Source organism: Phaenicophaeus curvirostris, chromosome 4 (assembly GCF_032191515.1).
Source record: "Phaenicophaeus curvirostris isolate KB17595 chromosome 4, BPBGC_Pcur_1.0, whole genome shotgun sequence".
NCBI lineage: Eukaryota > Metazoa > Chordata > Aves > Cuculiformes > Cuculidae > Phaenicophaeus > Phaenicophaeus curvirostris.
The window spans coordinates 39,516,399-39,533,212 of record NC_091395.1 but is presented as its reverse complement, the minus strand read 5'-3'; the positions used below and the strand labels follow the sequence as shown (position 1 = coordinate 39,533,212).

General features: G+C 36.2%; 1 protein-coding gene across 7 annotated transcripts in view; it reads left to right on the top strand.

Moving 5' to 3' along the window:
* Positions 1-16,814, top strand: part of RAPGEF2 (Rap guanine nucleotide exchange factor 2) — a 180,483-nt gene that overhangs the window by 137,208 nt on the left and 26,461 nt on the right. For all 7 annotated transcript variants that reach the window (XM_069855832.1, XM_069855828.1, XM_069855830.1 and 4 more), the window contains 9 exons: positions 5,021-5,198; positions 6,763-6,899; positions 7,440-7,598; positions 9,301-9,453; positions 9,738-9,902; positions 12,851-12,958; positions 13,050-13,253; positions 13,342-13,450; positions 14,534-14,780. In XM_069855832.1, the coding sequence (XP_069711933.1) occupies positions 5,021-5,198; positions 6,763-6,899; positions 7,440-7,598; positions 9,301-9,453; positions 9,738-9,902; positions 12,851-12,958; positions 13,050-13,253; positions 13,342-13,450; positions 14,534-14,780 (1,460 nt within the window). The remainder of the gene's footprint in view (positions 1-5,020; positions 5,199-6,762; positions 6,900-7,439; positions 7,599-9,300; positions 9,454-9,737; positions 9,903-12,850; positions 12,959-13,049; positions 13,254-13,341; positions 13,451-14,533; positions 14,781-16,814) is intronic.

Below are 16,814 nucleotides of genomic sequence, written 5' to 3'. Positions count from 1 at the left end.
GGAAGCCTTTTCCTCAAACCAGAAAAAAACCCAAAGAAATCTGTGAAGGCCACCTGAACTAGAGCATCTTGTAAGCAGTTTTTCATGTCTTTCCACTTTCTTTGCCATAGTAAGGGCGAGATGTGTGTGCAGGTGTGTGTGATGAAGCCATTATAGTACAGGAGGAAGAGTTACTCAGTTGTGAAGATGTAGAACTTTTAGTAAGCCAACATTGCCCTTGGCTTCTTCTGATCTTTTTCTCAACACATACACAAAAATTGGCTGGAGAAGAAAATGAGGCAGTAAAGGAGGTTATCTTTAGCTCTTCATGTAGTCCACCACGTCTCTCTAAGAGCTGGGCTTAATCAGTTTCCTTTCATGCCAGTCTAAAGGGATTAACAGGGTCTTCTATTTCCCCAGTCTGCCCAGTTTGTCCTAAGGGTGAATAAAGGATAGTCCTTTCTCTTTAATTTGTTTTTTTCTCCCTCTTGCAATCGTACACAAGGCTCCTTTACTTTCCATCTTTTCCTACTTATTTAATGGTATTTGTTATGCAAATCTAGAAGCTTCTTTAGAACTTATTTTGGTCTTGGAGATCCTTACCAGTTGTAACATACATTTTTGTTACTGTAATATTAGCCTTTATAGACACTGCTTAAAATTGGGCAGGTTTTCCTAGGTTCCAAGTGTGAAATAACTTTTCACCCCACACTTTATAATATCTGTCTTCAGTAGCCTGCCTTATTGGCAATGTGACAAACAAATATTAGGCTGTCATTATGTGATTCCTTTGAAGTTTTAGCAATTCTTTTCATGTTACCTTTCCAGTCATGAAGAAGATTGTCTTTGCAACTGGTGTTCAGACCTTGGAGAGACGTTGTTTTGTACTTTAAGCTGCAACCAGCATTTTTCTTATGTGCAAACTTGTTAGATTTGTTTCAGTGAAGCTAGTTTCTCATTACTCAAGAAACAACGGACAGCGTGCACCTATGAAAGCACTGATTTCTGAGGTGTATTTCATCTTTGATTAAATACCCTGGGAAGTTCTAGGCCTCATGATTGACTGTTGTATAAATTCTGTATATCATGTGTTCTGGATTTTCTGCTGCTGAGGTTTATAATGAAACCACTGTCCTCAAAGGAGCTAATCAAGGTTTACCCTTCAACCTTACACAAATGCATGGCTATTACTTCATAACTAAGTATTCCTATGTGGACATCCTTGATTTTTCTAACACATGAGGGAGTACAAAAGTACTCAAAGTTAGGTGGGTTATGAAGTTTTATATGTCAGCAGGAAGACCTTGAATCTTTTGTCATACGTGATGCTACTAAGCTTAAAGAAGCTATTTCCAATGGTTTTTTAGATAAATTGGTGTTTGCCTGTATCATGAACATAGACCAAATTATTCTTAATAATGCAACAAAACTCATGCAAAACTTTTTGCATATGTAAACTGAGAAAGAGTTCCTGTGAGATGAATTATTTGATTCTTTACTATTGTGAATGCGTATTGCCTTTGTGGAAAGGCTATATTTGTGTTCCTTTGTTAACTTTTGCATAATTGTAACTTAAAAAAAATGGCTTGAAAAAATGTATTTGTTTCTTCAGCGATAAGGTTTATTTTTAAAGGTTTAAGTTAAACTAATAAATTTTCTTGTTACTCTGTGGGTTGCTCCATTCAATTCTGAACTTCTTTGTTGCAGTGATTTATCCGTTTGGATAACTAGTAAGTTAGAATTATTTGCTTTATCATTCTGATTTTCACCAATGACTTCAATTGTCAAAGATCTAATTAGCTCGGTAAAAAGCCATCGTCTTCATGAAATACTTATAATCTTCAGTAGTAGTTTTTAATGTATTTTTCTGAGTACATAATTGCATTTAATTTGTGTGAGAATTTTTTTAAAATAGCATCAACTGTTCTTGATAATAGAGTTTTGCTCTTTTAAGACAGTCAAATAACTTGTCTTTTAACAATTGGGCTTGTACAATATGTATATTTTTCTCATGTATATTAGCATAGATATTACTATACTTAGTTCTGCATTCATCTTATCAACATGCTTTTGAGAAAACTTACTCTGTGCAGGTAGGAGGAGTGTTTGTTAGTAATGGGAATGTTTGCAAAATTGACTTGTGCATTAGCCTGCTGTCACTGGAATTGTCACTGTTGGAGACTTCTGATTCTGACAGACGTTGTAAGCTGTTTGTTTACTGTTTCATTGTCACTAATTGTTCCACCAGTAGCTTTTGTTGATGGCTATTTTGTAAGAGTAGTTAGAGCAACTGTTTCAGATATATCATAGGGAACATCCATGCCAAGCACAGTAAGACTGCTCATGAAAATCCTATCAGTGCTATCATTTTTGTGATTTGCTTGTATGCCAGTATAACATCTTCCTTTATCCTGCTGAAGAAATGCTCAGCATTTTTTTCTTTATTTTTATAAAAAGCACAAAGTGAGAGTAATTTGAGTGTTGTGTAGATGCTGTTTTGCTTTTTTTATATTAACAAGACCCTAGTATAAAGCTTGTGTTGTGCTGTAGGACAGAAACATTACGAGTGACACTAGCTGCCCTGATCTGTCTCCAGCCATATGGTACCATTCGTAAGGTGGCTGTGTATAATGGTATTAAAGTAACAGATGTCAGCCAGAGCTAGTGAAGCAGGAATAGGAAAGATGATTCTACGAAAATACCAACGTAATTTGTCTTACCTTCTCTGTGTTTGGAGGATGACCTAGTTTTGGGTGGGTGTTTTTTTCACCAGAGAGACGGATCAATAAAACAGGCTTTAACAGCTATGTTTGCTCCATGTAGTATTTTTAAAGTAGATGTAAATGCATTGTGTGCCTCCAGGGTCTTAGAAACAAACCATCCTTATAAGGTGTGTGAAACTTGATTTCTCGAGCCATGGCTCAAAGCTTGCTCATTAGAAGCATTTCCTTAAAAATTGTTGTAGCTGAGCCTTGGCAGCTGCTGTGGTATTAATTACATGCTGAGAAAAAGCGGCTTTATCAGCCATGACAGAAAAATACTTGTGGGATTTTCATGCCTGAAGAATTTGGTGGGCTTCTATGATTGGGCTACAGCATTGGTGGATAAGGGAAGTGTCCATCTACCTGGACTTGTGCAAAGCATTCACCATTGGGCTGCATGACATTCTAGTTTCTGCTTTGGAGAGACAGATTTGACAGACAGACTACTTAATTGATAAAGAATTGGCTGGATGGTCACACTCAAAGAGTTGTGGTGAATGTCCAAGTGGAGACTGGTGATGAGTGGTGTTCCTCAGGGGTCAGTATTGGGACCAGTGTGGTTTAACATCTTTGTTGGAGACAAGGACAGTGGGATTGAGTGCACCCTCAGCAAGTTTGCTTATGACACCAAGCTGCGTGATGTGATCGATGCGCTGGAGGTAAAGGATGCTGTCCAGAGGGTCCTAAACCGGCTTGAAAGATGGGTCTGTGTTAACCTCATAAAGTTCAATAAGGGCAAGTGCAAGGTTCTTCACCTGGGTCAGGACAGTCCCAAGCACAATATACAGGCTGGGCAGAGAATGGATTGAGAGTAACCCTGAAGAGAAGGACTTGGGGATGTTGCTGAATGAGCACATGAGCTGGCAATGAATGCTTGCAGCCCAGCAAGCCAACTGTATCCTGGGCTGTGTCAAAAGAAACGTGGCCAGCAGGTCAAGGGAGGTGATCCTCCCCCTCTATGCTGCTCCTGTGAGACCTCACTTGAAGTACTGCATTCATTTCTGGAGTCCCCAGCACAGGAAGGACAGTCCCTTTAGACCAAGTCCAGAGGAGGACCATGAAGATGATCTGAGAGATGGAACTCCTCCCATAGGAGGACAGGCTGAGAGAGTTGGGGTTGTTCAGCCTAGAGAAGAGAAGGCTCTAGGGAGACCCTAGAGCAGCCTTCTGGTACTTAAAGAGGGCTTATAGGAAAGTTGGGGAAGGGCTCTTTATCAGGGAGTGCAGTGATAGGATGAGGGATAAGGGTTTTAAGCTGAAAGACAGTAAGTTTAGGTTAGATATTAGGAAGAAATTTTTGACTACGGGGATGGTGAGGTACTGGAACAGGTTTGTCAAGAGAAGCTGTGGATGCCCCATCCCTGAAAATGTTCAAGGCAAGGTTGGATGAGGGTTTGAGCAACCTTAAGTAGTGGAAGGTGTCCCTGCCCATGGCAGGGATGTTGGAACTAGATGATTTTAAGGTCCCTTCCAACCCAAACCATTCTATGATTTTATTAGGTATTTGGTCTTAAAAATGAATCTTTAAAATATATTTAACTTTAGGGGCTATCCTAATGATCTCAGTGTGTATATATGGTCTATGTTTTCCTTCATTTTAATACAATTTAAAGGTGGTTAAGTTTGTCAGATATTCAGTGTAGTTCCATCTGTGGTGTTTAAGCAGTGATCGCATTTTTTCTGCATCTGTAAATTTTCTTACTGTTTAGCAGCAAATGAAAGCTGTGTTTAACTATATTCTAATGGAATTATAAAGGAAAAATATGGTTCTAGGTGACTGAGAGACAGCAAAATTCCTGTAGTGTTTTGATGCTGTATTTATTTCCTCAAACTGTATACTTAAAATTATAATACATTCCTAAGTTTCTGAAAATGTGAAGTTGGGACAGGAAAAGAAACACTGTTTTATTTGAACTGTTTATTTAAAAAAAAATAATCAGCTAATATTCCAAGAAAGTATTCCTTGGTGTATAACTGCCTAAAATTCCCCGAAGACCTACTGATTCCATAATGTGTGGAATTCTGTTTCTGTGCAGCTGATTGAAATAAGTGTTAAAAGCCCTGTTTAAACAATGGTTTTGGATTGATTAATGATTAGTTGTTATGAGAAAGTATTTAAATTAAAAAGCAATATTAAAAATAGTGAATGAATTGGAGTGATCTGTTCGGTGATGGAGTTTCTGAATATTTAACTAGAAAACTTCAGTGGCGAAGAACAGATTTGCAAGTTTTCTTTGTTTTTTTTTTTGTTTTGTCAAATTTTCTATACATGAATTTAGGCTACAGAAAGTGAGGCTGGTGATATGGATCTCAGTGGGTTGCCAGAGACGGCAGTGGATTCTGAGGATGATGATGATGAAGAAGACATTGAAAGGGCATCGGATCCTTTGATGAGTAGGGATATTGTTAGAGACTGCTTGGAGAAAGACCCAATAGACAGGACAGATGATGACATTGGTAAGTATTGAAATATAGTAAAATACTGTCAAACTTGTTCTCTTTCACAAAAAAAATAAAATATTACTTTCTGAGCTTGTGATTTTACTTCATCATTGGCTTTTGTAGTTTGTAAGTTTAGTGTTTAATCTGTAAAGTGATTCATAAATGCCATAAATTCAGCCAGTGAATGAGCATGGCCAAAGAAGAGAAAAACGCACATGGGTGAAAAATTTTAGTAGCTGTCTCTTTGTATCTCAAGCTTCAACTTCTAATTGATATTAGAACTGGTTTATGAAGTAAACATTATATATCGGAAAACAGACAGAACCTTGGAAAAATCAACATTAACATCAACACTGGGTGCTTACCACATTATATTTTTTAATTCTAAGTTGTGATGTTGTGTGTGATTTTAAACACAGATTTGTGTTAAACATTGGAGCTATTAAGACCTCTATGTAAATGTACATCTAATCAAACTAATTTACTGTGTTAATGTATAGGCTAATTTGAAAGTAATGCAGAATTAGCAATCAACTTCTTACTAGTTCTAATGTGATCTGTTTCCCTGGCTGACTTTTAGTTTTTTTTCTTTCGTCGAAGTATGACTAAATGATAATTAGGGTTGATTATCAGATGACTAGGGGCTGAATCATCTCTTATGTGAGGACTATCTAAGAGAACCAGAACTCTTCAACCTGGAGAAAAGAAGGTTGGGTGGTTTCTCACCAATGTGTACAAATACCTGGAGTGAGGGTAAAGAAGACAGAGCATGGTCCTGGATAGTTGGCTGTAGGTGGCCCTCCTTGAGTAGGAAGGTTTGACCAGATGACCTCCAACCTCACCCATTCAGTGATTCTGAGAGAATAAAAATTTAGGAAAAAGATGGAATCCTATTGACTACTTCCAGTAGATTTTTTAGATCAAACTGAGTGCAAAAATGTCTAGCATTTAGGGCATATAATCCCTCTGCAGGACTACTAAGAAAAATTGATCTCTGTAGTCATGAACGATAGAAAAAGTGAAAATATGGAAGAAGTTCACAGCTGAGTGCAAGTGAAACTCCAGTACATGCAGAAGACATAGCAGCGGTAGTCACCTTTAAGGTGGAATACTATATGGAATTCCGTGAATGTGCCATATGATGATCGTGTACAACTTACTGTTAGGTCTAGTCTAGGAAGGAATGGCTTTACCAATGAACTCATTCAGTTTTGTGATATTTCCCTCCATAATGTCTTTGTGCTTTACATTGGCCTATCATAATCTTCATGGACTTATTGCCCTGGCTTGCTGGAGTATTAGAGTTTCATTGGTTATATTCAGAGCTCTCAGTTACATTACAATTCTTCCATTATACTGACTTCTACTTTGCAGGACTTCTATTGTTGATATGACCAGCCAGTCTGTGTCTACAAAATGCCCAGTAATTACAACAGGCCACTGTACATGATTTATTAGTATACAGAAATGATTGTGCAGCATTTTAGCTTAAGTAGCCTTGGGCATCTTGCTGAAGAACTGCCTTTGCTGTGCTTTGTTGTTTTGACATGCACGACTCAGTGGGCTTTTTCTCCTTCAGAACAACTACTGGAATTCATGCATCAATTGCCTGCTTTTGCCAACATGACAATGTCAGTGAGGAGAGAGCTCTGTGCTGTAATGGTGTTTGCAGTTGTGGAGAGAGCAGGAACTATTGTACTAAATGATGGGGAAGAGGTCAGTACAAGTCAGTTTGGACTCTCCTATTATACCAGACATCCCACATTCCACGATGTTAAGATTCTCTTTTGGTGCTTAAAAATTAAAAAATAACATTGATCACATAGATTATGTACTTATTTATATATTTATATGTATTTTTTGTTCTGCATTAGTTTGAAAGCTTTTGATTAAGCACTCACACATTTTCCTTATGCAATAAAAAGATAAGAAAATTCTTTTCATAATATACAAAATACTTCCTGCCTATTGGAGCTGATTTTGGGAGTTTATTTCGGTGTTTAAGTGGTGTTTTAAAACCACCTTTTTATTTTTCCTTTGCTCCCTCTCCCCCGCCCCATCTTTTTTTGAAGACTTACATAAACTCTTTAGTTAAAAATAGCTGCATGTTTAAGGCAAACTAGCTTGTAAATGTTTTTAATGGGTGCTAAAAATAACTTTTCTTTTGGTAAAATGATCAGACTTGTATCTATCTGGTGAGATATTAGAATGTTTAGTGGTTCAGTATTCATATGTCCTGCAATGCTTGATTTGTAGCTGGACTCCTGGTCAGTCATTTTGAATGGCTCTGTGGAGGTGACATACCCTGATGGAAGAACAGAGATACTCTGCATGGGGAATAGTTTTGGTGTTTCCCCTACCATGGAAAAGGAATACATGAAAGGAGTGATGAGAACCAAAGTGGATGATTGCCAGGTAGTGTGTTGGACTGTAATACGCACAAAATCATTTACATAAAGCATCTCAGTAGTATCCAGACATAGTTTTCTTTTAAACTGAATGTAAGTAGAATCTCCAGTGTGTAACCCTGTACAGTAATTGGGAAATATGCCTTCCGCCAACCTACAGTCTGGGAAATTGAATTCTGTTCATCATTTTGGATTAAGAGATTTGTCTACATGCTTTCTCAAGAACTCAAGGCCCAGAACCCTGTTGCATCTATTCATTGCTTCAAACTTCCCTTAGAATTTTAATGTTCATTAGCCACTACAGTCTTTTTCACTTTTACAGGCAATAGCCATTCTTCCTTACTCAACTCAGCTACTAAATCTTATAGTAATACAAGCTCTCTGTCCCTTGGTTTGAGTAGAAAAGCTAGTTTCAGCCACTCTGGCCTTTCAAGGGAAATGCCTTCATGTTTGCTGTAAAATAAGTAGTCAGACTTCAGGAACGCTTCTTGTAGGATAAAACTACTAGCCTGATCTGCATATGTGGTTGCTGTTTACTTATTCCCATCCAGGAGAATATAGCCAAACCCAGGGTGAATTAAGCATTTTGCTTGGTCCTGGTGGCTAATTAGCTTTCAGTAGATGCCATCTGAAATGGATATGAATATGTGTTAATGTAGTTGCTTGGTTTAGTCTGCCTTTATAACTTCTAAGAAGTGCATAAACGATATCTTGTTAGGATAATATTTTGGAACAAATCAAGACTGTGGGAGTTCTGTTTCAGCTACTACTAGCTGCTGGAAATAGAAAAGGTATGGAAATGAATTATGAAGAATGCAGGAGAGAACACTATCTCTATGGATCTTCTACCTTTGTCTGAAGTATATACATGATCGTTTATGAAGTCTTCAACCAGAAGAAACACTATCGTTTCCTTTCAGTTAAATACACAAGTTCATATGACAGTTTAATCTTGAGTATTTGTCCCCCAAATGAGACAAAGGTATAAAACTTTTAGCAAGTTATAGACAACAATTCATAGCGTATACGGCATACTTTCCCAAAGTTGTAGTGGTTAGTCTTAATTATATTTGCATAGTTTATGTGCTAGGAATATTTTTCAGATATTTCTTTTTGGACTTATTCTTGGGTGAGCAGATGATTGTACAAAATGTTTTTTTTCCTGCTGTATAATTTAATCCAGAAGTAATTTGTTTCTGTGTGCTTGCATTTATGTAATTGAATGCATGTTAGTTTTCTTATGATTGACTTTATTAATAATGTCTATGAAAAATCAGAATTATTTACAGTAGCAGTAGACACAAATCCCGAAAGGTAGGTTTTGCCTTCAATCTCTCAACTTTTCTGACCACCACACAAAATCTTGCATGGGAGAATTAAAATACCAGCCAGGATAGAAAGCTTCATCTCCAGCAGAGGGGAGGTCAAAGCAGCTAAACAAAAAAAAGCTGATAATGCTAAATCATTTTTGCTCTGATGAATCTCAGTCTCCTCTAACTGCAGGATTGTAATGGAAGTACTGTGCTTGTGTATTCCTCTGCTTACTGCAGCTGAATTACTGTAAAGACAAATGTGACTCACTGAAGGTTGAGAAATTACTTTTTATCTTTTCTATTAATAGGGTACTTGCATCTTAAATTTAAATGCCTTTTTTTTTTTTTTTTTAAGATTTTACCTTTTAATACTGGTGTGCAATGATTTTTTTCCAGTTTGTTTGTATAGCCCAGCAAGATTATTGCCGCATCCTCAATCAAGTGGAAAAGAACATGCAGAAGGTGGAAGAGGAAGGGGAGATTGTGATGGTGAAGGAGCACAGGGAGCTTGATCGCACTGGAACAAGAAAAGGTCACATTGTCATCAAGGTACAAGCGAAAGAGGAAGTGGAATACAAAAGTCTGTATTCTTATAAGCTTCTTAACCTGGCAAGTTAGCTCTAGGATTAGTTGAGATACGTATTATAAAAACATTTTTTACATTTTTTACTACAGTGGTTAACCTGGTAGGTTCGCTTAGCTCATCAGTCAGTAGATGCCAATATTCTTTCCAGTGTAATGCATCTTCAGTACATTACAAGAAAATGAATTTGCATTTATTGAAAATCTGTTTTAATAACTATAGTGTGGTGTTTTGTTTCATTTTTTTAAAGGGAACAGCTGAAAGGTTAACAATGCATTTGGTGGAAGAACATTCTGTAGTAGATCCAACATTTATAGAAGACTTCCTATTGACTTATCGGACCTTTCTTTCCAGCCCAATGGAAGTGGGCAAGAAGTTGTTGGAGTGGTTCAATGACCCCAGCCTCAGGGATAAGGTTAATATCCGCTGTACCTGTTAGCATTCGCACTGAAATGTAGACTATAAAGAAAGAAATAAGGTTTAGAGAGAGTGACTAAACTGAGTAAGACACAAATAGCTTGTAATGTATTTTAGTGGCAGAATATATGGATAAACCTAAGGAAAAAAATAAGGAAAATATATTTTAAGTACTAATGTGTTCAGGCAAAGTAAATTAGTTATGTTTTTATACCATAACTTGCTTGCAAGTAGAGGAAAAACTTTCCAATAATTAGTATTTTTATTTAATATAATTCACTATAATTCTGTTGTCTCGCAATTTGAGCATATAATTGTGTGTTTTCCATACATAACACTAGTTAGCACAACTTGGCAAACACTTGATGATAATTTATTTTGTGAAGACACTAGAAAATATAGGCATTGTTAAGAATTTGTCAAGCTTTACACAGTTTTAAAAAAAATACCCACTCAAACAGAAGAGAGCAATCAAACATCCTCTTCCCTAAACAAAACTGCCATGAAGGAAGAATAAGGCCTTGTTTTGGCACGCTGTCTGTTGAGACTACACTGTACTTCACACTGAAATGCCTTATTTTCGCTTGTAGACAACTTTCTCGTATGTAAAAAAGCAAAACAAAAAAACTAGTAAAATTTTCCAGGTGTTTTTTGTAAATTTGAAATCAAGGGAATTATATCAATAAGGTTAAAGAGAAATGTGGTTCTCAACATCTGAAAATCTCTTCTAAAAATGCTGCTATATCCGTGTCTTGGAGGGAGGATCTTACATTTGGCAGAGAGGATAGGTTTTGCGGCTAATATTGTTTAGTATAGGGCTGTTACAGTTTCAGAGCTACAATATTGGAATTCATCTTTAAACTTATTTTGTTTGTCCTCCAATGGATTATCCCCTCAGACTCTGTAAAAGCATGAGCCAGCGCAGTTGCTGATATGAGATATGAAAACAGAGCAGCTCTTTGTTCTTCCATCTCAATAACCAACCCTTCTGACACGGAGTAGCGCTGACAAAAAGGCAGGAGTTGGAGAAATGCTTGAAACAAGCAGAGATAAGCCAGCAGGGAACATGGAATCTGGAGGATTTTGTCTGCTTTGTATTAGTGTCTCATAGGCAGTGAGAAGAGGGAAAGGGGCGAGTAAAACTTCCTGAAGAAGATCAGAACTCGTTAGGAATCAGACTGGGACGTTTGAGATCCAGCCTTACTCAAGTTTTTGCCCAGTAGCAGGGTACTTGGCTTTATAGCATTAGTCCTCTTCTAATCCTGAATCTGATTGTTACACAAGTATTGACGTTCCTCTGGAAATCACTGTTCAACCCTTTCCAGCTCAGTGCCTTTTGGGTACAGTTGTAATTACCAACCTTAACAGCAACATTGATATTGAAGTTGTCATTAAAGTGATTTAAAATAAGTTGCATGGTCTGTCTTGTGGCTTCCAAGCCTATTTTAAAAATCTGCAATTAGACTAAATTTAACCAGGCATTTGCTCTTCCAATATTAGCCACATTAATGAAAAGCACCATGGGTGTTAAACAGAAAGGAAGGTCATCTTCAATTTCAAAGGTGGAAAAAGCTCAATTATGCCAGAAATGTTACCCATAGCCTAAATCCCTGTGGCTAGGAGCTGCAGCACATAGTGCTGTGCAGTTGCTTCCCCTTAAAAATCTGAACTCTCAAGGAGTTCTGATGTACTTGTTTAGTTTGGACATGAATTTCAGCAATTCTTCTGAATTCACCTGCTTTTGTGGGCTAAAAAGGAAACTATTTGGAAACTGTATAAACAGAGTAAACTGTACGGCTCTGATCATGGTAGGAGGCTTTGGGTTTTGGATGCTTGGTGTCAGATCTTTAGCATAAGACTCTGCAGAGGTTTAGAGTATGTGCAAAGGCAGAGAACGGAGAGTGGTTGGCTTTAGCTGATTAAAATTTGTATGAGATTTTCTTCTTAAGCTCTAGTTTTTAAAATGTTTAGGGGCTTTCCCCATATAACCTCTTTTACCAACATAACAGAAGAAATGTAGCTGTCTTTTTAAGACAACTTTGAGTGATACATCCATTTTATGTTCAGAAGCTTTCAAAAATAGCACGAATCAATATTTATTTGAGACAAAAGAAAATCTTTCATTTTGTCAGGTCAAACTGCATACCAAGATAAAATGTTATAGTGGAAGCATACATCTTTAAAAATTGTAGCTCTTGTTTTGTGACTTTACTTTTAGTAACTTTAACTGATAGTATTCCTTTAGGTTTTATTTCCTAACAAACTGTAAAATAGCAGCTAAGGTAATTCTGACCTCGATAATAATCGGTACTTGGAGAGGGTACAGGTGGAGAGAAAGGAGGAGTAATAAACTGAAAAATAGACTCTAAGGGAAAAAAGTTGCATATAATTGCTATTAAGTCCTCTTTCCTTTTTCTCCCAATAGATTCTTTTCCTGTTTGTAAACATACAGTAGCTCTTTCTTTAAATGCCTAATGGAGTTAATGGTGGCTTATCTAAAGATAGGTGAGATTGAAGAGCCAATATAAAATAGTATGAGCTTTATGGTCATGTGCTCAAAAGAATTAAGTGGATTTGGAAATGGACATGAACAGGAAATTATTTTTATAAGTCAGAAATGGATCTAGCTCATTCCCTTGTACCTGTGTGCTTTATTCCCCACTCAGCCAACTTGATACTGACAGTGTTAATTTTCTGACTTATAGTTTTCGTTATGAAATACGATATGGAATTACTTATACACATAAAAGCAGTTTTAATACTTTATTTGTTGTGTCCTCCTGGTAAATGATTGTATATTAGTAAAGTTAGGGGTGCGTGTGTGTGTGTTGTTTAGGACTCCAATGAAAATTTACAGGGGCTTCTAGGAGCAGTGTTTTTAAAGGACTGACTGCTAGAGCTGCTTTGGGTATTCTTGGAGGTTATTTGTTCTTGATTAATTTTCAGGTTACACGGGTAGTATTGTTGTGGGTGAACAATCACTTCAATGATTTTGAAGGAGATCCTGCTATGACTCGATTTCTGGAAGAATTTGAGAACAATTTGGAGAGGGAGGTAAGAGTGAGGGTTTTTTTTTCTGACAGTCTGGAGTGGCAGAGAATAGCCAGGCTGTTATAAATAACATCATTATGCTTTTCTTTTGTAGAAAATGGGTGGACATTTGAGGCTATTAAATATTGCTTGTGCTGCTAAAGCTAAACGAAGATTGATAACCTTAACAAAGCCATCTCGAGAAGCCCCTTTGCCTTTTATTTTGCTGGGAGGGTCAGAAAAGGGATTTGGAATCTTTGTTGACAGTGTAGATTTTGGAAGCAAAGCTACAGAAGCAGGCTTGAAACGTGGAGACCAGGTATGTAGTTTTACAATGTCCATTTTTTGCCTTTTTGTTTTCTTTCTCTTTGATAAATAAAAATAACACTGCCTATCTGCATTTTAAGATACTGGAAGTGAATGGTCAAAACTTTGAAAATATTCAGCTGTCAAAAGCCATGGAAATCCTTAGAAATAACACTCATCTGTCTATCACTGTGAAAACCAATTTATTTGGTAAGTTTGTGTGCACTTTTAGTTCTAATTTCTGTTGTAATTTAGATTGTTAGAAACACTTTTGTACTGGGAAGAATAGAAAAAGGAAACTTACGTGTCCTAAAGTACCTCAGATATAATTGCAGAGAAAAATTTATGGGTAGGTTCTTTTATAAAAATAACTTCACTCTCACAAGTGCGTGTTTCTGGATTAAGAAGGAACTATTGTGACAATTTAGTTCAAACTTATAAAATGTGTTTGTATGTGTAGAATATAGTCCTCTCTGAAGAAAGAAGCCTCTTTTTGAATTCCATTTGATCAGTGATCTTAATCTGTCCTCTGAATTTGCTCATAGTTTTTCAGTCCTTGCCTGCAATGAGTGCAACAAGGTTAATAAAAACTTTCTTGCTGGCTAGGTGAAAACAATCTCACTATCCTCTGAATCTATTCTCTTCGCTTCTCTCTCAAAGAATTGCTAAAGCAGTCATCAAAGAATCTTTAAGCAGCTCGGGGCCCTAGTTAGTAATTAACATAAGTAATTAACAGTTTGTAGGTTTGTTTTGATTTTTGCCAATGGATACTTGGATTATTTAGATAGTTTAGTGAAATGTTCCCCAAGTGTCTTTTTCAGGACATTTGCAAACAAGTAGGGCAGAATATTTCCATAGGATGTCACTGCACTAACTGATTAATGTTTAAGTATGCTTAGATTGTCTCCAAAATTCATTTGTCATATCTGCATTGTGGGGATTTTTTTTGTTGTTTTGCACTAAAGATTCTAATATTTGAATTGTTTCTCATAACTAAGGCATTTCTTAACATACCTGTATATGCTTGTTTAGAATTATGTGCTTGTTTGTCTAGAAATTTCTCTTCTGAATTGGAACAATTTACTGATTTTTCTAATTCATACTACAGAAAATAAATGTCCTTTTTAAAATTTAAAAAATATGTAGTGTCTTATATCTAAATACATTTAATACTTGAGTTGACAGAATATCCTAATCATTTTTTTGTAATGATTAATGTTTAACTGCTCTGGTGTACAGAGCCTTCTTTTATATTTTTATTTTTTCTTTCCTCCCTTTTTCCATCTTGTGCAGTTTTTAAAGAGCTCCTAACACGATTGTCAGAGGAAAAAACAAATGGTGCTCCTCACTTGCCTAAAATTGGCGATATTAAAAAGGCGAGTCGTTATTCCATTCCAGACCTTGCTGTTGATGTGGAGCAGGTAATAGGATTAGAAAAAGTAAATAAGAAAAGTAAAGCCAACACAGTTGGGGGAAGAAATAAATTAAAGAAGATACTTGACAAGACTCGAATCAGTATCCTGCCTCAGAAACCATACAAGTGAGTTTTTTAATTTCCTCTGAAATATTTGCTTTGTGTGAAATTTCTTATGATATTTCTAATCTGCCATGATACTTTTTTATTTATTAATGCAAACCATGCTTATATGTGAAAAATATGCTAGAAAATGCTAGTTTAAATACTATCTTCAATATTTGATCATAGATTACTAACAATGCATCTCCTGGCATCAATATGGATGTATTTTACTACTTCTAGATAAAGTTGTATCACAAATAACTTTTTCATATCATTTGCTGTTTTCTTTTAAGAGGATTGTTAAGTAGAAGCATCCCAGGTGGATAAATTATAGAATAACTCTGCAAGCAGGTTTGCTTGCAAATGGTTGATATGAGCAATGATTTCAATTTATCCACTTTCCGATGGTCTGTAAACTATTTCTGTATACTACTGTAAGGGAGATTGAAGTTAAAATTTTAACTTGGGTTCTTTGATAGAATTGAGTATTTTTTTAATGAAAGCTAAATATGGTATCTTATATATTTTATTCTGTGAATACATTTTAGAAATAGAGCTCTGTAAAAGATTGTGGAAACAATAGAAGAATGAATTTTATGTGATTTTTATGGCCAAGACAGATGGCATTGATGAGAAAAATTAATTGTAGAGGACGGTTGTTGTGTAATTGGTGTTTTCTCTTGCATTTTTCTGTTCTGTGTCCCATTAAGGAAGAAATCTATTCTATGTAAATTTATGAAAAAGACACTTGTGCTAAAAATCTAGGATTTATTTTCTGCTGTTGCTTTTTAAAAAAGAAGTTTGCTTAACTGAGGTTAAGTATTCCCTACTAAGTGGATACTGTTCTAAGACATAAATAGAATGTTAGTAAGGTAAAGGTTAAATGAATATAAATTATTAAATCTGAATAATGGATACTTCTTATATTGATGCAGAAACATTTCAGCAGGGGAGAATCTGTAAATCCTCTTTTTATGCTGTCTTTAGAATGTTTTCTTTTATTTCACTGATCTTATATGCTTGTTCCTCCTATGAGCTGTGCATGCTGTGAAGACTGATGTTTTGCATTGTTCACCATTGTTTATAGCTTTTGCCTAAAATTTTCTTGTTGGTTTCCTTTTTTCTTTGATTCCGTTCATTTTTGCACTTTTTCTGTGCAGGGACCTCTTTGGGTAAGACTCAGAAAAACAGTACACTTGACCTATTTTCTTTTCCTTTTGCTAGCTTTACTTCATGTGTTATATATAGCAATTTGTCTGCAAAGCCTGTTGACATTCAGTTGTTTGTGTCTGCACGGTTTCTGCATAGAGATGTGTAGCTGTAGACTTTCCTGTTTGTGCTTTTTTCCTCTATTGTGTAGAAACTTCTTTCTCCTTATTCCTAATAATTTGCATATATTAAGGACTTCACCTATTCTCATGGTTTTAAATACCAAAAATCAAGAGGTATGTAAAAGGTATTTACTTGTTAGTTAAAGTAAGTATTTAAAGATTTAATGAGTCAGCTAGCTTATGAGGTGAAACTATCCACCTTTTTTTGAATGTGGATATTGCAGAGGTCTGCAGTGCCTCTGGAATATATCCAGATAAAACCAATCTTTCAACTAGAATGAGGTCACTCTTGCAGTGAGCTTGTCTGCTTCATGAGATGTTAAGTCAGTATCAAAGATGAATCAGTTTGAGCAGGAGATAATGCCTCCCTTCAGTCTTGCTTTTTAGTCCAATAATGTCAAGTAACTTCCCAAATTGAGCAAACAGCACTGTTTCCTCTGCATCTACTGGGAAATTTCTTTCTTTCTGCCAGCTATGAGTCATCTCTTGAAGTGTGCCTCTAGCTACAGCCTCCACTTAATCTCTCTTCTTTCTTTACTCTTCTAATCCAGAGTATTTTTGTGGTCTGTAGGCTCAGTTACTCCAAGTAAGGATTAAGACAACTCTGAGCTCTAGAAAAATTGAGTGGTCCGAAGCACAGCATGCCAAACAAAAGTAGCCGTCCCCCTCTCTCCTCTCTGTTTGCAGCCCTTCAGCAGGATGCACATTATACTGTATTTTGGAG